Raw genomic sequence first — 18,544 nt, forward strand, 5'->3', positions numbered from 1 at the left:
ACAAAAATAGCTATGTAGCTTACTCATTATTCATGTGTGAATTTTCAACATTGGAGAAAACAACCTGAGTCATTACAACTAAGGCCAGAACTTATTTAAATATGCAGGATATTTACTTTGTGAAACAACTCGTCTTGCAACTGAATGATGCGTCACAAAAACAAAGTGCTGAATGATGGCCCCTGAAGGGACTCAGAAAGCAGTACTATGAAGAGTGCATGCAGCGTGACATGCTTTGCATTGGCTTATAAGTTGTAAATGAACACACAGATGTTTGTTCCAAACTAGAAAAATGCACTTGTTAAAAATGTCCCATCTGTTTGTTTCTGTGAAGTGGATGTTTTATATGAACCAATAGTCATTTTGTAAGCGAAAAATTCTCACCCAGTCCCTTTGTAGTACAATTTAACCAGCACGACAGGAGGATGTTGGGAGGCCCATTCAATCAAAGCATCTAAATATAACTTGGTGCAAATAGAAAGATAGTAAATGCTAATGTCAGGATTAATTCCTGAGCTGCAAAACAAATGGCAAACTTCTATTCGGGGAAACCATGCAGCACAAAACATTATGGTTGTAAAACTTTATTGCCATAGAAAAAGGATAATAAACAATGTAGGCAGCCTCTCACACAACTGAAACTAATTATTAGGACATTAGTCTTTACAGCTTGGTGGAGACTTCTCAGTAATGGTCCATTTACACAATTTAACAGTGTGCTGCTTTCACAAATGAAGAATCTGACAAAGCCCTCTATTCAGAGTAAGTCAACAAACGGTCCAGTGAGCGTTCAAAAAGCACCTGCAGAATAAACCAAGAGTCTCACGTTCATTAACGAAACTGAAAAACCCCACCCGCTGAGTCCGCACTGCTGCTGTTGATGCAGGAAACTCAGATCCAAGAGCATTAATGTTTCCTTGTCGCTGCCCAGCTGACACGGCTGGTGTGTGTTAGTGACACACTTCTTTACGGACCCGTGTGTCTGTCACAGTGTGAATGTCTGCCATTCACAATTTACCAAATGTCCTGTGTTGAATCTGGTAGAAATTCAATGCTGACGCTGTTGTGGGCGCTGTTAAAAATGCCGTATCAAGCTACAGCAGAAACATTTTCACAACAATTTCACATTGTGAAAGACAGGCTGTTTATAAGCTGAACTGGTACCAAACAGCTACATTTTCAACACTTTTCCACTTTATTTTTATGCAATTTCAAAACTTTCAACATCATTTCTCCTCCTACTTTTAACCCTGCCCTGAGAGAAGGACGGAGTGTGCCCCTGTACTTTTTATTTTTGCCATCTGTCCCCTGAGTGATGGTTTTCCCTTCAGCCCAGCTCCTCTTTTGTTTTGCCCTGCTTGCGGGGCATCTTCTTGCTGCTGCTGTCCTCCAGCTCTTTGCTCTTGTAGTAGTGAGGAGCCACTTCCAGTAGCCAGCCGCTGTCTATCTCAATCACCTGTGTGCGGGGGAGAGAGATTAGTCAATCTGATGTCGATACGAAGCGGGATGCAGGTTAAATATCACACAGGACCACTTGTCACACTTCCTCATTGTGTGCTGTGTCATTCTCACATGCAGTTATTCTGTGAAAGCCTTCATATTAGACTCAATGAAAGGTGTGATTAGCTTTCTTGCAGTTTAATGTGTGTTGATGATTGTCTTCTGAGAAACATTAAACAAAAAAACTACTACCTATCTTCTCTTAATGCTGCAAATATTTGAGAGAAGTTTAGAAAAAGTTTGACATCAGAGCAAGCATACCTGTCTCATGAACTCCTTGGTGGTGAAGACCAGCTCGTGGTAGATGAGCCAGCGAGGCTGCTCTTCAAACAGAGAGCTGTTGGGATGGACGTAGACTGTCTGCTGATGCTTCACTGTCTTGTAGCCGCCTTTACTCAGTCGTGCAGTGTGATAGAAATATCCTGCAGTCACGGCCTGGGAGAGGGACAAGAACCAGGAGGAATTTATAGTCAGCTGATTCTTTGCCATGCAGGCTGGAAATCAACGTGACTACAGCAGCATTATAGAGAAAGGAGCAACGCAAGAATAAAAATAGAAACAAGAATATGCAAAAGCAAAAGATTAATGGATGTGTCGGATAAAAAAAAAAAAACAATGATACCGATAATGAGGTCTATTTTTAGTCCCTATAGACAACTGCATTGCAGGAAGGTTGAAAGTCATTATAGTCATCATAATAAAAAAGAAACTAGCAAAATTAGAGCTGAACCACCATGGGGCAACTGGCACTGCCACAGTTTTGGTGTTTTTGGAGCATGTATTCAAAGAAAAATTAAATGACAGTTTCATAAGATACATATTTGCACATTTTTAACTCCATATAGGTAATGTTAGAGTGGTATAAAAGGTGGCTGGTTGACTCAACTCAATGAGGCTACAGGCTAAAGTCCAACATAATAATGAACCCTACTTGCTTGAAAAGGAAGGTAAGTAAGAGAAGGAGTAAGTCAGACTAAATGTTATTTTATCAGAAAATAGTTTTAGTCATAAATAAAGTAAATCTTTCCCAGTTTTAGTTTTCTATCAAGCAGTAAGAGCACTGATGATATCTTACTGATGGGCCTGATTTGTCTCACACAGCATCTTATGTACATAAAAAACAATTATTCTATTATATTCTTGTTTATTCTAAAGCAGAAACAGCAGGAATATTATTATTGAGCAGTGTCTTGCTCAAGGGAACTACAGCAGGGTACTAGAAGCAGATAATTCACATTTAAACATAACAATTCATTAACACGTTGAGGCAAAGGTCCTGTTTCGCTCCTATCCAAAAGTATAGTGGAGTAGTTTCATGTGGGATAACCACACAGATACCACAGAGTACCACTCCAAACAGTCAGACCTGCTTTTCCAATCCTCTTTTCACCGATGCATTTAAATTGTTCACACCTGTTAATCTAGGCCAGGAGGTATTGGGTGTGTTCACTTAAGTAATGCTTATAAATGAAAACATGACGCTGAAATTCAGTTGACAGACAAATCAGGAAATAAACACGCTGCTATTAAAGCCTGTTTATTGGGAGTTTAATTTACAATAACTTAATAAATTAAACAATTATTTTTTCCTGTTTAGCTGCTGCAGGATTTTGGACACAGGCAAAGGCAGTATCTAATGGTAATAGGTGTAACCCAACCAATAAAACAAACGCCCTTGCTTATCTGAAGTGGTTTATGGGTGGGTTCACAAAATACGTGGACCCTGATATGAGAGGGCTGAAAGCACAGACTGCACAAAGAGGCGGTTTTACAGCCTCTGCTCAGTGAAGATTTACAGGTTCTCTTTTTTTCATTTTTTTTTTTTTTTTGAGAGAGCCCAGCATCTTTATAAAACTTTTTGTTACAACAAACATCCACCCAGCTTGAGAAGAAGACCAAAAAATGAAATTTGACTTAAGGAAACTGTAGTATATTTTTAAAAAATGGTCATTTTGATAGCAGCCTGTCAAAAACTTCATTAAGCAGCCTTTCGACTTGAGGCCTACAGGAAATCATGAGTCCTGCCAATGGCTAAATGGGTCAAAATGTGTCATTAATCTTGAGCTGTTTATCTGGAACCAGTATTTACCCTGAGGTCGTTACAGCATTCTGTAAAGTCACCAGAGAAGCAAACACTGAACACAAGTAATGCACTTTGTTTTAGTAAAGGCACCATCTTGTTTTCTTAACGTTGTAGTGGGTATTCTTTAACTCTTCAGTGCTATTATTTTTCATTATCAATTAATTGTCTATAAAACATGAGAAAAACCATGAAAATGCACATCACAATTTCCTAAAGCAGAATACAACATCTTAAAATGTCTGAACAATAGTCCAAAATCCCCCAAAATTCAATTTACTATAGTGGAAAAACCCTTACACTGAGTATAATAAAGAATCTGGAGCAGTCAAATATTCAACTTTTTTGCTGTAAAAAAAATGACTTTGACAATCGATCAAAATAGTTTCTGTCGATCGACTAATCTTTGCAGTCTAAAAGCAGGATGGCCTACAATAGCCATGGTCACACTGGGCCACAGACAGTCTGGTAAAGTATAATTTATCCATTTTATTAAGAACACGAACCAAAGTTGAGATTCCAGGATTCCAGTTTTTGGAGCACTGACCTTGCGAATTGGCACACTGTCTCCATCGGAGCTGACCACCTCCACCTCGATGCGATCCATTAGACCCTCCAGTTGGTCCCTGACGTCTCGGGCTCTTCTCATGGAGCGGAACTGGATGAAGTTCTCGTAGCACCACTGTGTAGAGTAGCCGCTCTCCAACCACTGAAACCGCAGAAAGACATGAACATCACAGTTAGCACAATACCCAAGTTCTAGGTAGAAATGAGCTACAAACCACAGATGTAGAATAATTTAATCTGGACAAAATGCAGCAAATTAATTATTTTAAGTCACCATTTAAATATGTAGAGCTGCAACGACTAGTTGATTCATCGATCGACAGAATGTAAATCTCTCTACTATATCCGATGAGACTATGATTCATTCACCTCTAATGTATATGTCCTCTGATTTATTTAGTCTTCTGTAATAGTAAATCAATTTGAGGAAAACAATCATTAGATCAAAATAATTGCAAATTAAATGAAGCCCAAAAATAATAGTCATCCTGCCCTTTTAGTATGCAAATAAGTAACAGGTTATTATAGTTCAAATGCCACCGTTCAGTAGGTCTACTCTGAAAATAAAGACAAGTCAAACACAGATTTTACTGTGCATACACCATCCATTTGCATACCAGGTCACAGAAAACCTGAAATATGTGGCGGTTGGCTGGTTGGCTGTTACATGAACACTACTGCAATTCACTACAGTGAACCAGTAATGAATCCTACCTTATAATGTTCAGTTTGTGTTGAGAATTTTTTTTTAAGGTCAAAGTTAGTTGCATTGTTGTATTGCATTATATTGAAAAGATTAATTTTCTTTCCAACTCGTGTTAATAAAAACGGCAAAATATTAGAAACAGAAAATTTTGACACCAACACTGCCACTAATTACGGCCTCAAAAATGTATGTAGTTATTTAGTAGTGAATTAACACCTCTCTGACACAATGTCAACACAAATCTATCAATATTAAACTTCACAATGACATAATCTATGAAATATTTATTGCGCTTCATTCAACTGTATAGGTGTTTATAATTAACCATCCACTCAATGCGGAGGATGAGTTAATAAAACGCCAATGGCTGCTCTTTTGCTGTCCATATGCAGGTACCTGCGTGTAGACGTTGAGAAGCACCAGGTGGTCTCCTCCTGGCACCACGAAGTTCATCCTGGCGTTGTCGGCGTGCACCACTTTGTCTTTGGGCCGGTAGAAAATAGAGTTGTTCACCGACAGCATGGCCGCTATTGACAACACCTCCTCTGAACACTTGTACCTTAAGGAAGAAGAGACGTAAAAATGAGATGAAATATGGTGACACAGAGAATAAAACCAAAAATGATACTTTCTGAAAAGAAACTGTAATGACTGCTCTGTGACTATTTGCTTCTTTCATTTTTTCGATGTGCAGTTATGCCAACGTCTCTGAATGGTAAATTCAAATTTCATAACTGCGGTAGATTGATGATTATTTTCATTATCAATTCAGCTGTTGATTAGGTTTATCATATGTTCTATGAAAAAAATGCACATATAGTCAAGGCTTATCAGAACTTACTGCTCAGAGGCCAGAATCATCTTGCTCAACATGGGATCCACTGGCAGCTCAGCCATCCTGCGTCCCAGCTGAACTCCAAAAAAATAACAAGAACAGACATGAAGTGACTTTACCAATTCACCAATAACAGTTTGTCCATTTAATAAACAATAATTTGTGCTATTTTGCAACGACAGTCTATCAGACAGTCAATCGCAGCCCTAAATTGTAAATACCACGAGTCATCTCTTCTATGTATCAGCACTTTTAATCAAGGAAGTGAGTGACAATTTGGCGCTGGAGGGCATATCACAGCATCTGAAGCATCAGGTATGCACAGTGCCTCATGCAAATATGCAGGCCAACCAAGTGAAGATGGACATAGATTATGCTTGTCAAATAAAAGGATTACGCATCTCTTTCCTGTGATTAAAGTTAGGAATGTAAAACATCTTCGCATTACTTAAGCTTCACTGTTTACTTATAACCCTCTGCTAAGAAGAGGATGAGTGTGTGGAGTTATTCACCAACCGCTTGTTGTGCGTGCTTGATTGTATAATAACTAACTAGATATGTCTGAATTCCGGCAACTCAAAGCGAAATATGTGAAATTAAAGGAGTCTATTGATCCGCTGGCAACTTACAAATCACAAGGAGGATCATGCTCCTTGTAATACTGAGTAGCAAAACAAACACTGAATCACATAAAAATGTGAATTACTGTATTTCTGTTCGTCCAACTACCTTTGTGAGCTCTCCCAGGTGGTTGAGTGCTCCGAGGGCATAGAGCTGCTCCAGCGCCAAAACCAGAGTCTCATGAGGAGGAGGGTCCATGAAGTCAAAGTGAATGAGGTCATTGATACCTGCAGGCAGAAAAGTATTACTGTGAAATTAAAACCACCTGAGTGATCTACTCTATTCCACCATCATGACTGAGTGTATGAAATGAAACCAATCTGTTAAACTTTAAAGCAAAAATTATAGATCAATTATTGTAGTTTTATCCAAAATGATATCGTTAACCTCACAGCCTACAGGGCTTCCGATCCTCACCTAAACTCTTAAGCAGCAGGACGACATTGCCCAAGTTGGTCCTCTGAATCTCAGGCACAGTCGATTCTTCCATCTCATGTTTAAAGGCCCAGGCTGTGTAAAGCCTAAAACACTTTCCTGCTGCCACTCTGCCTGCACGGCCTGCTCTCTGGTTGGCTGAAGCCTGAAACAGAAACGCACAGCATGAGATGGTGAAACAGATTTGAGCCCATGTAGAGGCTAAGACTGGACACTAACTGTTAGCAGACACACTAAGATATTGGTGAATTACGGTACTCGGAAAAATATGTGCATTCACTACACTTCTGAATACATTGACTTGCTTTCTGTTAAACATTAAGAAGACCAGTGAGCAGTTACCCGAGAGCAGGGCGTGACAATGAGTGACTCCATGCCGGTGCGGGCGTTGTAACTCTTCTGTTTGCAGAAGCCTGGGTCAATCACATAGATGATGCCATCTATGGTCAGCGAGGTTTCTGCGATATTCGTAGCCACCACCACCTTCAATTGATAGTGAACAAACACACACGGTGCAAAGAGATGAAGTGAGTAAGAGATAAAGCACTGTACAAAAAAAGAATAAAGATTAAATCCAGCAGAGAAACAATGCAATCAAAAATGTGATAAAACCTACCTAACAAGGCATTGAAAGGAAATGGCGGATTACATAACCTGATGTATTTCTCAAAAATGCAGCCATTGTGGATCTATGGGTCAGGCCAGCTCAATTATAAAGGTTCTGTTTAATGAGGACTCACACAAAATTATGTATTTGGGGGTAGCTACTGAGACTCCTACAGCTTTCCAAATGTTTATCTCTGAGTCAGTTGGAAGGCAAACACATAAACTAGCTGCCTGTAGCAGCCATTATGGATAACTGCAAAGGGATCTATATCTAGGGGAAGTTGCTGGTTAACCTAACCACCCACATATTCTTCCACGCACGCTAGTTTATTTCTTGTACGTTATAAGGCTTATCCTGTGGACTCTTATAAGGATGGCCAACTGTATTTACTTGAATAAGAGTCCACAGAGAGGAGCTAAAACAAATGAAAGTGGAACAAATGAGAATCCAAGAATGGAGGCAGAAAGGTGACTGCAAAAGAAACTGGTGGTGTTCCTGCTGCAAATCCACACATGCCCACAGATGTGAGTAATCCCAGCTATGTACATATTTCTTTTCAGCGTTTATCAACATTGTCCTGGAGACCGTTTCACCTACACAAAATAAACTGAATGGTTAGCTCACCTCTATGAAAAAAAAAAAAAAAAGCGATAACAACATGCAACATCTTATGCAACTGATTACAGTAAGCAAGTCACCGTCATCCAGGGGCGGCCCATAAAAACTGCACCGTGCATTTTACCCTTTACAAATTGGGACCTTGCAGAAGTGCTACATTTTATTTAATTTGAATTATTATTCCTTTTAATTTTTAGTAATTTAAGTTACTACTACAACTTACTAAGTTACTTTCCCTAGGAGGAACAGTCTACGCTATCCACAACCTCCACATGTGAAAAGACAGATGTGCAAATTACCTTGGCGGCTAGTTTCTGTGTTTACATTTGTTCAGACACGGAGACAAATGTTTGAAATGGTTTATGTAAAAATCTTGTTTATTTGGAAAGCTGTAGGAGGCTTGCTTCCCCTTATAAATGTTTTGTCGGAGTTCTTGTTTCCAAGAATTTCTGTAATGGAAAGTGCAAACTTAGTGTGGCACATCGAGCCACAATGGCCTGATTTATGTGAAATACATCAGGTTGAAATGAACCGTAACTTCCTTTAATCTGTCAAACAGTGTTAATGTCAAAACTGGGACACTGTAACTCTCTGTATTCAGTCTCACTGCACTACAGCAGCCTCTAATGGTGAATAATTGCATGGACGTTTAATCTGGTTAAGTCTGAGAAGGCTCTTGCTCACTACACAACTGATACAATAAACAGATGACACAAGAGTTAATGTCTTATTGTGTCTTTAATAGCCATAAACTAAAAAGGAACAGCACTGGAGAATATCCACAAAGAGGGAAAGCTTTGTTGTCATATTCTAGTGATGAATTTATGTTTGCCAAGTTGAAATATTAATCCTACACCCTGCTACCTCCAGGGTGGGTCTATTAGTCAACAATAAGTTTGCCAAGTATTCTGCATAGAAATACGACTTTGTCTCACCTTACGGGCACCGGGTGGAGTAGGGTTGAAGATCTTTGCCTGCATGTCTGACGGCAGGTTGGCGTAAATCGGCAGCACCAGCAGCTCTGCAATCTTTGATCCAAGCCGCCTGCATCTCTCCTGGAGAAGCTCACAACAAGCCTCAATCTCTTCCTGCAAGACACACATGCAAAGAGATTAAAGAGTCAACCCACATGAGGATAAATAATGGGAATTGTCCCTTTGACTTAATTTCTGAATACTAAGACTATAGTGGACTTCCTGAGCTGTCTGTGATAAACAGGCTAAAACATTACATGATGTATAAATATATCTGACTCATTGTGTACAGATTTTACACACAAAAACCAGGACCCAAAAATTGTTGAAGAATCCCTGATATAAACTATACCTGTCCAGTGAGGAAGACCAGAACGTCTCCAGGAGACTGGGTGACGTGGATCTGTAGCACTGACACCACACAAGCCTCCAAGTAGTCTGCCTCAGGAGCCTTGAGAGCACAACATACAGATCAATACATCAAAAGAAAAGTTTTATTTTGGGGGTAGAGGTTGTCTAGACTCACTTGAAACTGAGAAAATACAACAAAAAAAAGTTTAGCTATACAGTTAAACTAGCCATCTTGTAAACATTGTGCTACACCTAGAAAAAATGAAAAAGAGAGCAAAAGAGTAATTAAGAAAATAAACAACAGATTAACTTATAACAAAAATAACAGTTTGTTGCAGCATAAAACCTTGACATAGATAGTGTATAATACAGATTTTCTTTCTTGCAAATGAGTAATGATGATAACATATTTACACTGCATTAAGAAGTTAATTAAGTTCTTTAATTTTTTTATGGATCTGTACAAAATGCTTGTTCTTACTTTAGTGTAGAAGATATCAACAGGGAATCTCCTGCCAGGGATCCTGAAGACGGGCGCGTCGTCAAAGAAACAGGAGAAGCGCTCAGTGTCCAGAGTTGCGCTGGCCACCAGCACCTTCAAGTCTGGTCTGAACCTGGCGATGTCCTTAATCAAACCGAACAGGATGTCTGTGTGGAGCGTTCGCTCGTGGGCCTCATCTATGATGATCACACTAAAGGAACAGGATAATGAATACAGCGATACTTACAGCTGCTCAATAATGCTAAGTTTAATGTGAATCTCCAAAACCAACATGTAAAGTTAGTCCTGTGGTGAATTTATCAGCAGTATCATTATTATTGATCACAGAAACACAGAGCAAGTATAGAGGAACTCTGTGGCGGGCAACACAAGTGATGGCTAGAAAATAATTATACACTGGAAGGGCAAGCAGTAAAGGGAAAGTATTACTGGAAAAGTGTACAGATTATTCAAAGACACCACTACAGTGAAAGTTGAAAGTGTGATGAGATCAAGAACATAAGATCAAGAACAAAAAAAAAAGAAACAGACATAAATTAAGAAACAGACATCTACCAAGAAGATAATAAAGTTTAAGTTGTTAGACACAGTGTTCTAATGTTTGAATGAAAAAAGTCATTCAATAAGTGCAATGGTATGATAATATTTAAATGGTTAGTTTTAATTTTTCTGCACAAATTAAAGAGAAACTTCCAGTAAAAAACACCTCTAAGTATTACCTGTAACTGGCCAGATCGGGCTCTGTGAGAAACTCTCGGAGCAGCATTCCGTCTGTCATGTACTTGAGCACCGTTCTCTCTGATGTGCAGTCCTCAAAGCGGATACTGTAACCCACCTGGATGAAGTAATAGTGAAGATGAAGAATTAAGACCTTTTATTTACACCAAATAATAGTGAGTACCTTTATTTAAAAGAGAAAAAAAATAGTCAGGGATAAATAAAGACTTCAAGAAAGGATATTAAATATTTAATAACTGCAGCACACAAAAACATAATGTAATTATTGTTCAGGTCTTAAATGGAAACCATCAGTCTTGGAATGAATTACATTGTTTTTGCAATAAAGAGAAAATGACATAATATCATCGTGATAATACACCAAACTCACCTCATTACCAAGCTTGACGCTCATTTCCTCTGCCACTCTTGCAGCCACTGACATTGCTGCAACTCTGCGAGGCTGTGTACATCCGATCTTCATGCCTCCTTTAGTGTATCCCTGAGAGAGGAAATATAGGTTTAGGGGTTGGCTCCGCCAAATCATATAAAAACATTTTCCCCAATTGACACTGGTTGTGTTTTACAATGCACGTGATTTTAGTTTTGTTCTGCCACCATGCCTAAACAGAGGGGACAATGAGAATTTCCTTTGAGCTGTGCTACTGAAAAAAAAGTGAATATGTGAGCACTGTCAAATAGAGGAATCAGTGGAGCGTGTAACTTTTCACTACTGTTAATACGCTTGAGAACAAGAAACATCTCTAAAAGATATTATGATCCTTTGCATTACTTTGGCAAAGGAGGGCAAAATAAAAAATAAAAACTCTATGGGAAACACTTTCCTGGTTGCTTTGATCTTGCTGGCAAAGTCTTCGAGAGCTTAGAGTGAGCATTAAAGTGTTGTATGATTCAGTTTAACATGATCTGATATGGCTTTAAACCTGCATAAACTGAATTTTTGGCCACTTGGGGGCAGCAGAAACAAGTCGTGAACACAACAGAAAAATCATATGACCTGTTGAACTGATTAGCAAACACCTGCTTATTTACACATCCAGCAGTTATGGAGCAACATTATCATTTATTTGGAATCATGTCTCTGTCCACCTGGTGAATGTAAGTCCAATATTCACTCTGCTTTTCATCTCTACAAACTCCTAATGGAAATATCTCTTTAGCAACCAAATGCTCCAATATGTTCACCAGCTAGTCTACAATTGACAGGGCTTGTTTGTCGTTGGGTTGTAGTTGGTTGGCTGAGCAGTAGTGTACACTACAGTAGTGGGTTTTTAGAGCTTTTTTCTGCTGCAGCCATAAGTGACGCTATAAGAGCTCTGTAAAGCTGAAGGAAGCTGCAGAGTTAAGTGATAATTCTGCAGGTCCTACGAGCAACGTCTCTCACATTACTATATTGTTATAATGACAAACAACGATTATAGCTGCTTTCAGTCTGACTGATTTCTGTTGCCAATAATCAAAATTACAAACGGATCAAGTAAAGTTTGAGAAAAAAAAAGGAGATTCTGTGTAAGGTCCATTTATAAGCTAAATACATGATTGGAGGAGAAGTAATCCAGAGAGGTGGGAAGCTGTTTCGACTGAATTTTGTTTACGTTCAAGATTCTATATATGCGATATATCAATATGTGAATATATTGTGCTATTATTAGATTATGTAGTTACATCTTCCAGGAGGTACTGTGGGATCTGGGTGGTCTTGCCAGAGCCTGTCTCCCCCTCAATGACCAGGATCTGGTGTTCGTTGATGGCAGCTAGCAGGTCCCCTCTGTAGGGGAAGATGGGCAAGCTGCGTCGGACCTCCTGCATGGACTGTTTCTTCATCTCTGCCTGGGAGACAGTTGGAGCCTCTTGTTCCTGAACACAACGGGAGTTCACTTACATTTTAGGTTTTTTTTAGAATGAGATGATCTTTTTCAGTATGTAAAATACACCAAATGAACCCCACCTGCTCCGCTCGAGTTCCCTTCATGGTAATGGCAGTGCTGACAAAGTTGATCATCTCGTCCTCCTCCAGGATCAGCTGGTATTTCTCCTGTTCGTGTCTCAAGCCTTGTTCTCGCTCCTTTTTGGCGCCGAAGCTGAGGGAGGCCGTCTTCAGCCTCTCCTCCTCCCAGCGGCCCTGCTCTCCTCCCAGCTCCATAGGAGTTTCCTCCAGCTCCAGGTCCCTCTGGGGCACCTCCTGGTCAGTGAGGAGGGAGGAAGGGGAAGGAGACGAAGAAAGAAACGGTGAGAAAAGACAGAGGAGGCAGTAAAAGGAACAAAAAAAGAGAAACACAAAGCTAGAAATGTTGGCTATAAAAAACAGTTCTACCTTGCTTCTATTCTCTTCAGGCATGTAGTATCTGTTCTTCCTTTCTTCGTGTTCCTTGACACCAGCCTTTTTGTAATCTTTAGCTAAGTCGCGGAGGGTGCGTTTGTATTCCAACTCCTTTTTCTCCCTCGCAGTCATCTCGTCTGTAGCGAAAAGGTACTCCTCGTCAGCGATTTCTGCCTCCAGGTCCTCCAGCTTCTCTGCTTCTCTCTTCTTTAGATAATCCCAGCGAGATCGTTTCCTCAGTTCTGGCAACTAGCGAGGGAGAAAAGAAGGCAAAGGATCAACAAACTTTATTGTACAATCATAACTGAAGCAACAGGTTTTTTCCAATATCAAAAGGAAAGTGTCTCTGTTCTCCTAAATAATTCACAGCGAGTACTCACTACATTCTTCTGATCCTCTTCAGCCATCTTCAGTCTCTTCTGAGCCTCCTCATATGCCTGGAGACAGTCAATCAAAATGTAAGTTGTTTACCTGCATCACATAGTAAATCATTTTTGAAAGACTTTTGAGCTATTCTGTAACTCCACAGTCTCCCACCTTTTTATCAGTCCTCTCTGTAATGTTGCGGGTCTTGTCTTTGTCTTTCAGCTTCATTCGCTCAGCAAACGCATCTCTTTCTTCAATATCCTGCAGTCGCTCTCTCTCTTCCTTCTCCCACTCTTCCTCTACCTCTTCTTCTTTCTGGGCAGACTTATGGTCTGAATTACTCCTGATATTAGAAAAATTGATCAAATTTTGAGTTTTTAGGGTACTCATGTTAAGGCTAAGAAAAATGTCAGAAAATGTTTAAATCTACAGCATAAAATGCACAATAAATACAATCATTTCATTTAGCACATATTTCTTTGTGCTATATCATGTATGGCAGAATCACTTTTGTAGTAATATACTGTCAAAGCGGGAAGAGTATCTTGATATCGTATTGTGAGTCCACCTGTGATTCCCACCTAGGTGGTTGCTAGGTGGCCAATGTTAGGCTACATACATGTTTCAGATGACAATTCATATTTGAGACTGACAAATGATAGACAAATGTTTGTATGTGGATTTTTCATATCACCTACTTGGGATCATCCTTTACGTACTCAAAATGATCCTTCACTTTGGATGATTTAGTCTAATAACTTTTTAACAATGAAATGCAACTCTGAATGGAGTACTAATTATTAGTCAGAGTACTACTACTGTCCTTCTCCATTTTTATTTTTATTTTTTTTATTAGCTTAGTTTACAAACATGTCAAAGGGTGATAGGCTCAGCTGACGGTGAAATTTTAAGAATGCCCTCTGCTGGGTAAAAGACTTCTGTCTGTTGCAACGATAAACTGTAGATATTTAATTCAAACAGGTCATTAGTCTTTTTTCCCCCGCCATTAACCGACTAATGAAAACTTGTTCTATTAAGACTCTTCTCATTGACTAACAGCTTGGTCGAATATAACGAGGTAGCCTTATTTGATTCCACATATTATTTAGCAGTATCCTGCTGATAAAAAGATTTGTAATTGTTTTTTTACTTTGTAAAAACATCACTTCTCACCACGTCTTCTTGTTTAGTAGAGTTTTTCACTGCTACAAAAGTTCTACTCCTGTTTCTAATTGATCAATATCCTAAGAAGGATTGTTTGATTATTTAAATTACTGTCAAGACAGGCTATTCTGACTCTATTCAAACAGAATTGCATGTCACTACATAGAAACAACATCAAAACTATATTTAAAATGTATGCAAAAACTGACCAATCGTGATGAAATTGGTAGAAAATGTCTGGATTACCTTTTAGGCACTTCCTCTTCACTAGATGACTCGCTCTGTTTTTTCTGCCTAATGTGTTTCCTCTTGTTTCCTCTGTCCTTGTCTTTGCTTTTCTTTTTCCCTTTCTGCTTGTCTCTCACAGCATCTCCATCACTTTCACTGTCCTCCAGTAAGGTGTACGTGCGGTTTTTCCTATCCATTTCAATGGCTTCCCGCTCGATCGCTCGGGCTGGTTTTTCAACAACCTGCTTGCGAGGAATCTGTAACGCAAAATGGTAAAAGATGTCAGTGCTGTAGCATTGTTAGAGGTTTCAGTCCCACCAAATGTTCCCCTGCTGAAAATGTACCTTGTCAAAGAGTTCCTCCGCAAAGGCAGTGACACTCTCGTCAATGTCAATCGTGCCCGTCTGTTGAAGACGAGACACAAAGTCTTGAGAGCTCGATGCTCTCCGAGCAGTCCCGATCATGAATTGAGACACATATCTGTCACTCAACCCGAGGATGTCATGGAGACGGTCATTCACCCATTGCTCCAGATTGGCCATGGTGCCTGTCTGGGAAGAAGTCACAAGACAAGAACAAAGTAGTCTGTAATCCAGGTGTATATATAAAACACATAGTTACAGAACCTGCTGCCCACAACCAAACATCCAATGTTATGTTCATTCACCATTAACTTTGTGCAAGACTGTGCAGATTAAAACACCCATCAAGCATCAAATACATTTGATGTTTTCTCACAATATAGCATCTGAATAGCTTCGTTTTGTCATTTCATCATTGAATATGCTGGGGATATTTGCAATTTGTCAGACTGTGTAAGACATGGTGACACATTATATTAGACATTAAGTGACCACTTTGGATGTTCATTTGTTATTCTAGACAACATTTTATAGAGAAGTCAATTGGATAGCCTGATTTAAAACCAGACTTCACTGATTCCTGGAAGGAGACATTATATCAGCACAAGAAACAGTCTATAAGACATTGGCAACAGATAACAAACTATTTAAATTAAATGAATACAATAATGCCTATACTAAGGTTATATTCTGTACATATGAGCCACATGGCTATTTAATGCCTTGTTTACATTAAGGTGTGCTCCACTTGATAACTTAAAAACTGTTTCTGTTGTTTCAGTGACACTGTTCTACTAAATGATATATATATATATATATATATATATATATACATATATGTAATATATATGTTAACTACAAATTTGAGGTTTTTCCCAAATTATTATTGAGAGCAGATCATTTTTTATATGTATCTTAACAAATGTCTGAAAGGGGAGCCTTAAATGTTCAGCAGACTTTGCAAAGCAATCTTTGCTTTGATATAACAGTAAAGTTAATGTTAGTCTGCAAGAAAAGCCCAAAAAGAGATTAAAAGGAGATGTATTTCTGTTGTAGGGGTTAAACTTTGGAATACGGCTGACTTACATTTGAGAATGTGTAATTGAATGTTTCATTAAATGAATTGAATGTTTCAAACGAAGTGCTTTTGGGCTATTTTTGAGAGTTACACATTGAAATGGGAAGTCTTCTTTCTTTCTTATTTTCATCAGCATTTTTTGGTGGGTAGCTTAATTTAACGTGTGTTTTATGTAGGACAGGCTTTTCAGTCATTAACATTATTACATTAATTAATTTTAGCTGTTATTTATAATCTATATACTTATTCAATATTGTAAGTACTTTCTGTTTGTTGTGTTATGATGACTGAATAAAACACTACTACTACTACAAGATGTTAACAGGTGAGTCACAAAGTTAATGTTCATGCTTTTTGCCTCCATGTGTAGTGACACGGTATTTCATATAGTGAGCTGTTCTGCTTCATTTTTACAGTAAGTCTTACGTTAGACTGAAAGCTTAAGAATAACATATATCCAAAGCTTTGCTAATGTTTCTTTGAGGTAAAACAACCCATGAATCTCTACTTACCGCTTTTCAAAGTGCAGAAACAACGTTGTTGTTATGCTGGAAGTAACTCCAACTACAAATAAGATGCTTGCTTTGATTGTAGTTTATAAACTCCCAGTGAGAAAACGAGATTAAGAGCAGCCCGACACGACCATTTTAAACTATTTGTGACTTCATTTATGAAAAACCTCCAAAGGGATAAAAACATATCCAAATATATATTTTGCTAACTTCGCTGCACGCACGTTAAGTCGGAAGCGGAAACACGTCACACGAGCAGATCTGGATCAGTGGCTGCGCTTACTGCCCCCTTATGGTCATATGGAGAACAACAATAAAGAGGTTTTACTTTTCAGAGACACTGACAGGAAACCTTATCTTTTATTAATCATAAATTAGTCTTAAATAACTTAATTAAATAATTAGTACTGTTAAAATAGTTTTAAATTCTAAAAACAAAATGCATGTTATTCTCCAGGTCACCTAAGAGCAACCAGCCCACTACACACATCCAAACCCTTTAACGTTCACTTATTGAATTTGTTGATTGTTATAAATATTTCGGGCTCTGGCTGGATGATAAACTCACTTTCAAGGTCCATGTGGGAAAACTATCAAGAAAACAAAAAGTTTGGATTTCTGTATAGAAACAAATCTTGTTTCTCTTTTGCTAGTCTCAAAACAATAGTGCAATGTACAAGCTTGCCTTCGTTGATCATGGTGATATTGTATACATGAATGTGATCATTTTGAGTCACTTTGACCCAGAAACACATTTTTGTATATATAGTTTTCTATATGTCTGTAAAGAGGAAAGTCTCAGCTTTATGACGATACCAACATTATCTTTTAACACCAAATATTTGGTGAGATATGCTCTTCCAAAGTTTGTATGTCATCAAACATTATTTTTGAGAAAAGGGGCATTCAAAATAATAATTCATATTCAGCCATTTTTTCACATGGATTAAAATAAATGTATAAAGAATCAAGTCAAATAAACACAGTTTTGTTTGGTCTTAAAACACATTTACATAGGTACCTTACACATGCCTTCATACACGTATTGTGACCACGTGCCCAGTACAGAGTACAGTAGATATGCCTAAGTGTCCATGTAAACAATAATCCAAAAAGTATGAAATACAATTGGTAAAATATTATCAAATAGAGGCATGAAGTAGTATTTGTCCAAGGGGAATGAAATAGGGGTCAGTGTCCCATGGGCACGAAGTACTGTACGGTGTCCTAGGAGCATGAAATAGTGGTTGGTGTCCCAGAGGCATTAGTGGTTGGTGTCCTAGGAGCATGAAATAGTGGTTGGTGTCCCAGAGGCACTGAGTCCTGGGACTGTTCTTACATTTTTGACTGGAGATAGAGAGCTCAGGCAAACCCTTTGGCTGCAAGTAGTTCTTGCAAGTTTGTGCAGATATCGCAAGATACCATGTGCACAACTTCAGAAACCCAGTTCTTGAGAACATAGGCCTCCAGAGAGCGGTCATGCCCCTGTGTCCGTGGCATGTGGGTCTGCCTGCAGCAGTACACCTGTCAAATGCTTGTGCAAGTGTCTTAAGGTGAACTCAGGGAGGACAGAAACCTCCCGTGGATCAGAAGACAAAAATGTACTTGATCTTGATTTTCAGTATTAATATTGAAGGTAAATGTGGACTATTAGGATTCCTCTTTTGGGTTTGAAGCATGAGGTAAAAACATATTATAACAAAACGGGAGGTATGGCGGTAAAGCGATGTTGCTCATTTTTTCTAATCTATCATCTGGTGTATGGCGGAAAAGGGAAATCGCAATTTTTTCCTTTAGGTGGCATTAACTAGTATGGAGAACCAGGGGCACGAAGAAGTATATGATGTACCTTGAGTTTTTAAATATACTTTATTACATTTTTACACAGGGAGAATTCATACATACACAAGTAAAAGCAATACATTCAATAAAATACATCTGAAAAATAATACATCATTAATTAATATTGACAACAAAAAT

The 18,544-nt window shown here is 38.6% G+C and overlaps 1 protein-coding gene across 2 annotated transcripts; it reads right to left on the reverse strand.

The window, feature by feature from the left end:
- Window positions 1-568: 568 nt before the first annotated feature.
- On the reverse strand, window positions 569-16,777 carry dhx16 (DEAH (Asp-Glu-Ala-His) box polypeptide 16). Of its 2 annotated transcripts, none has more exons than XM_062422443.1 (21): window positions 16,565-16,777; window positions 14,957-15,159; window positions 14,631-14,869; window positions 13,392-13,563; window positions 13,235-13,291; window positions 12,849-13,103; window positions 12,483-12,716; window positions 12,200-12,391; window positions 10,905-11,015; window positions 10,516-10,631; window positions 9,776-9,986; window positions 9,296-9,394; window positions 8,905-9,057; window positions 7,087-7,227; window positions 6,727-6,889; window positions 6,418-6,536; window positions 5,695-5,762; window positions 5,250-5,412; window positions 4,128-4,289; window positions 1,762-1,935; window positions 569-1,456 (listed from the first exon to the last, which is right to left on the reverse strand). In XM_062422443.1, the coding sequence occupies exons 2-21, from the start codon at window positions 15,152-15,154 to the stop codon at window positions 1,328-1,330; spliced, it is 3,156 nt and encodes a 1,051-aa protein (XP_062278427.1). In that variant the 5' UTR covers window positions 15,155-15,159; window positions 16,565-16,777; the 3' UTR covers window positions 569-1,327. The 2 variants fall into 2 exon arrangements, with proteins under 2 accessions (XP_062278427.1, XP_062278425.1); XM_062422441.1 differs by having other exon boundaries at window positions 14,957-15,163.
- Between the last annotated feature and the right edge of the window lie 1,767 nt (window positions 16,778-18,544).

The sequence above is a fragment of the Scomber scombrus genome, chromosome 7 (genome assembly GCF_963691925.1).
Source record: "Scomber scombrus chromosome 7, fScoSco1.1, whole genome shotgun sequence".
NCBI lineage: Eukaryota > Metazoa > Chordata > Actinopteri > Scombriformes > Scombridae > Scomber > Scomber scombrus.

Coding starts and splice junctions, on each gene's coding strand:
- dhx16 (XM_062422443.1), bottom strand. CDS start 15,154: ATGGCCAATCTGGAGCAATGGGTGAATGACCGTCTCCATGACATCCTC. Junction 13,292..13,391: donor CAGAGAGGACTGATAAAAAG/GTGGGAGACTGT, acceptor GACTGTCTCCAG/GCATATGAGGAGGCTCAGAA. Junction 9,987..10,515: donor CCCGATCTGGCCAGTTACAG/GTAATACTTAGA, acceptor CTGTTCCTTTAG/TGTGATCATCATAGATGAGG.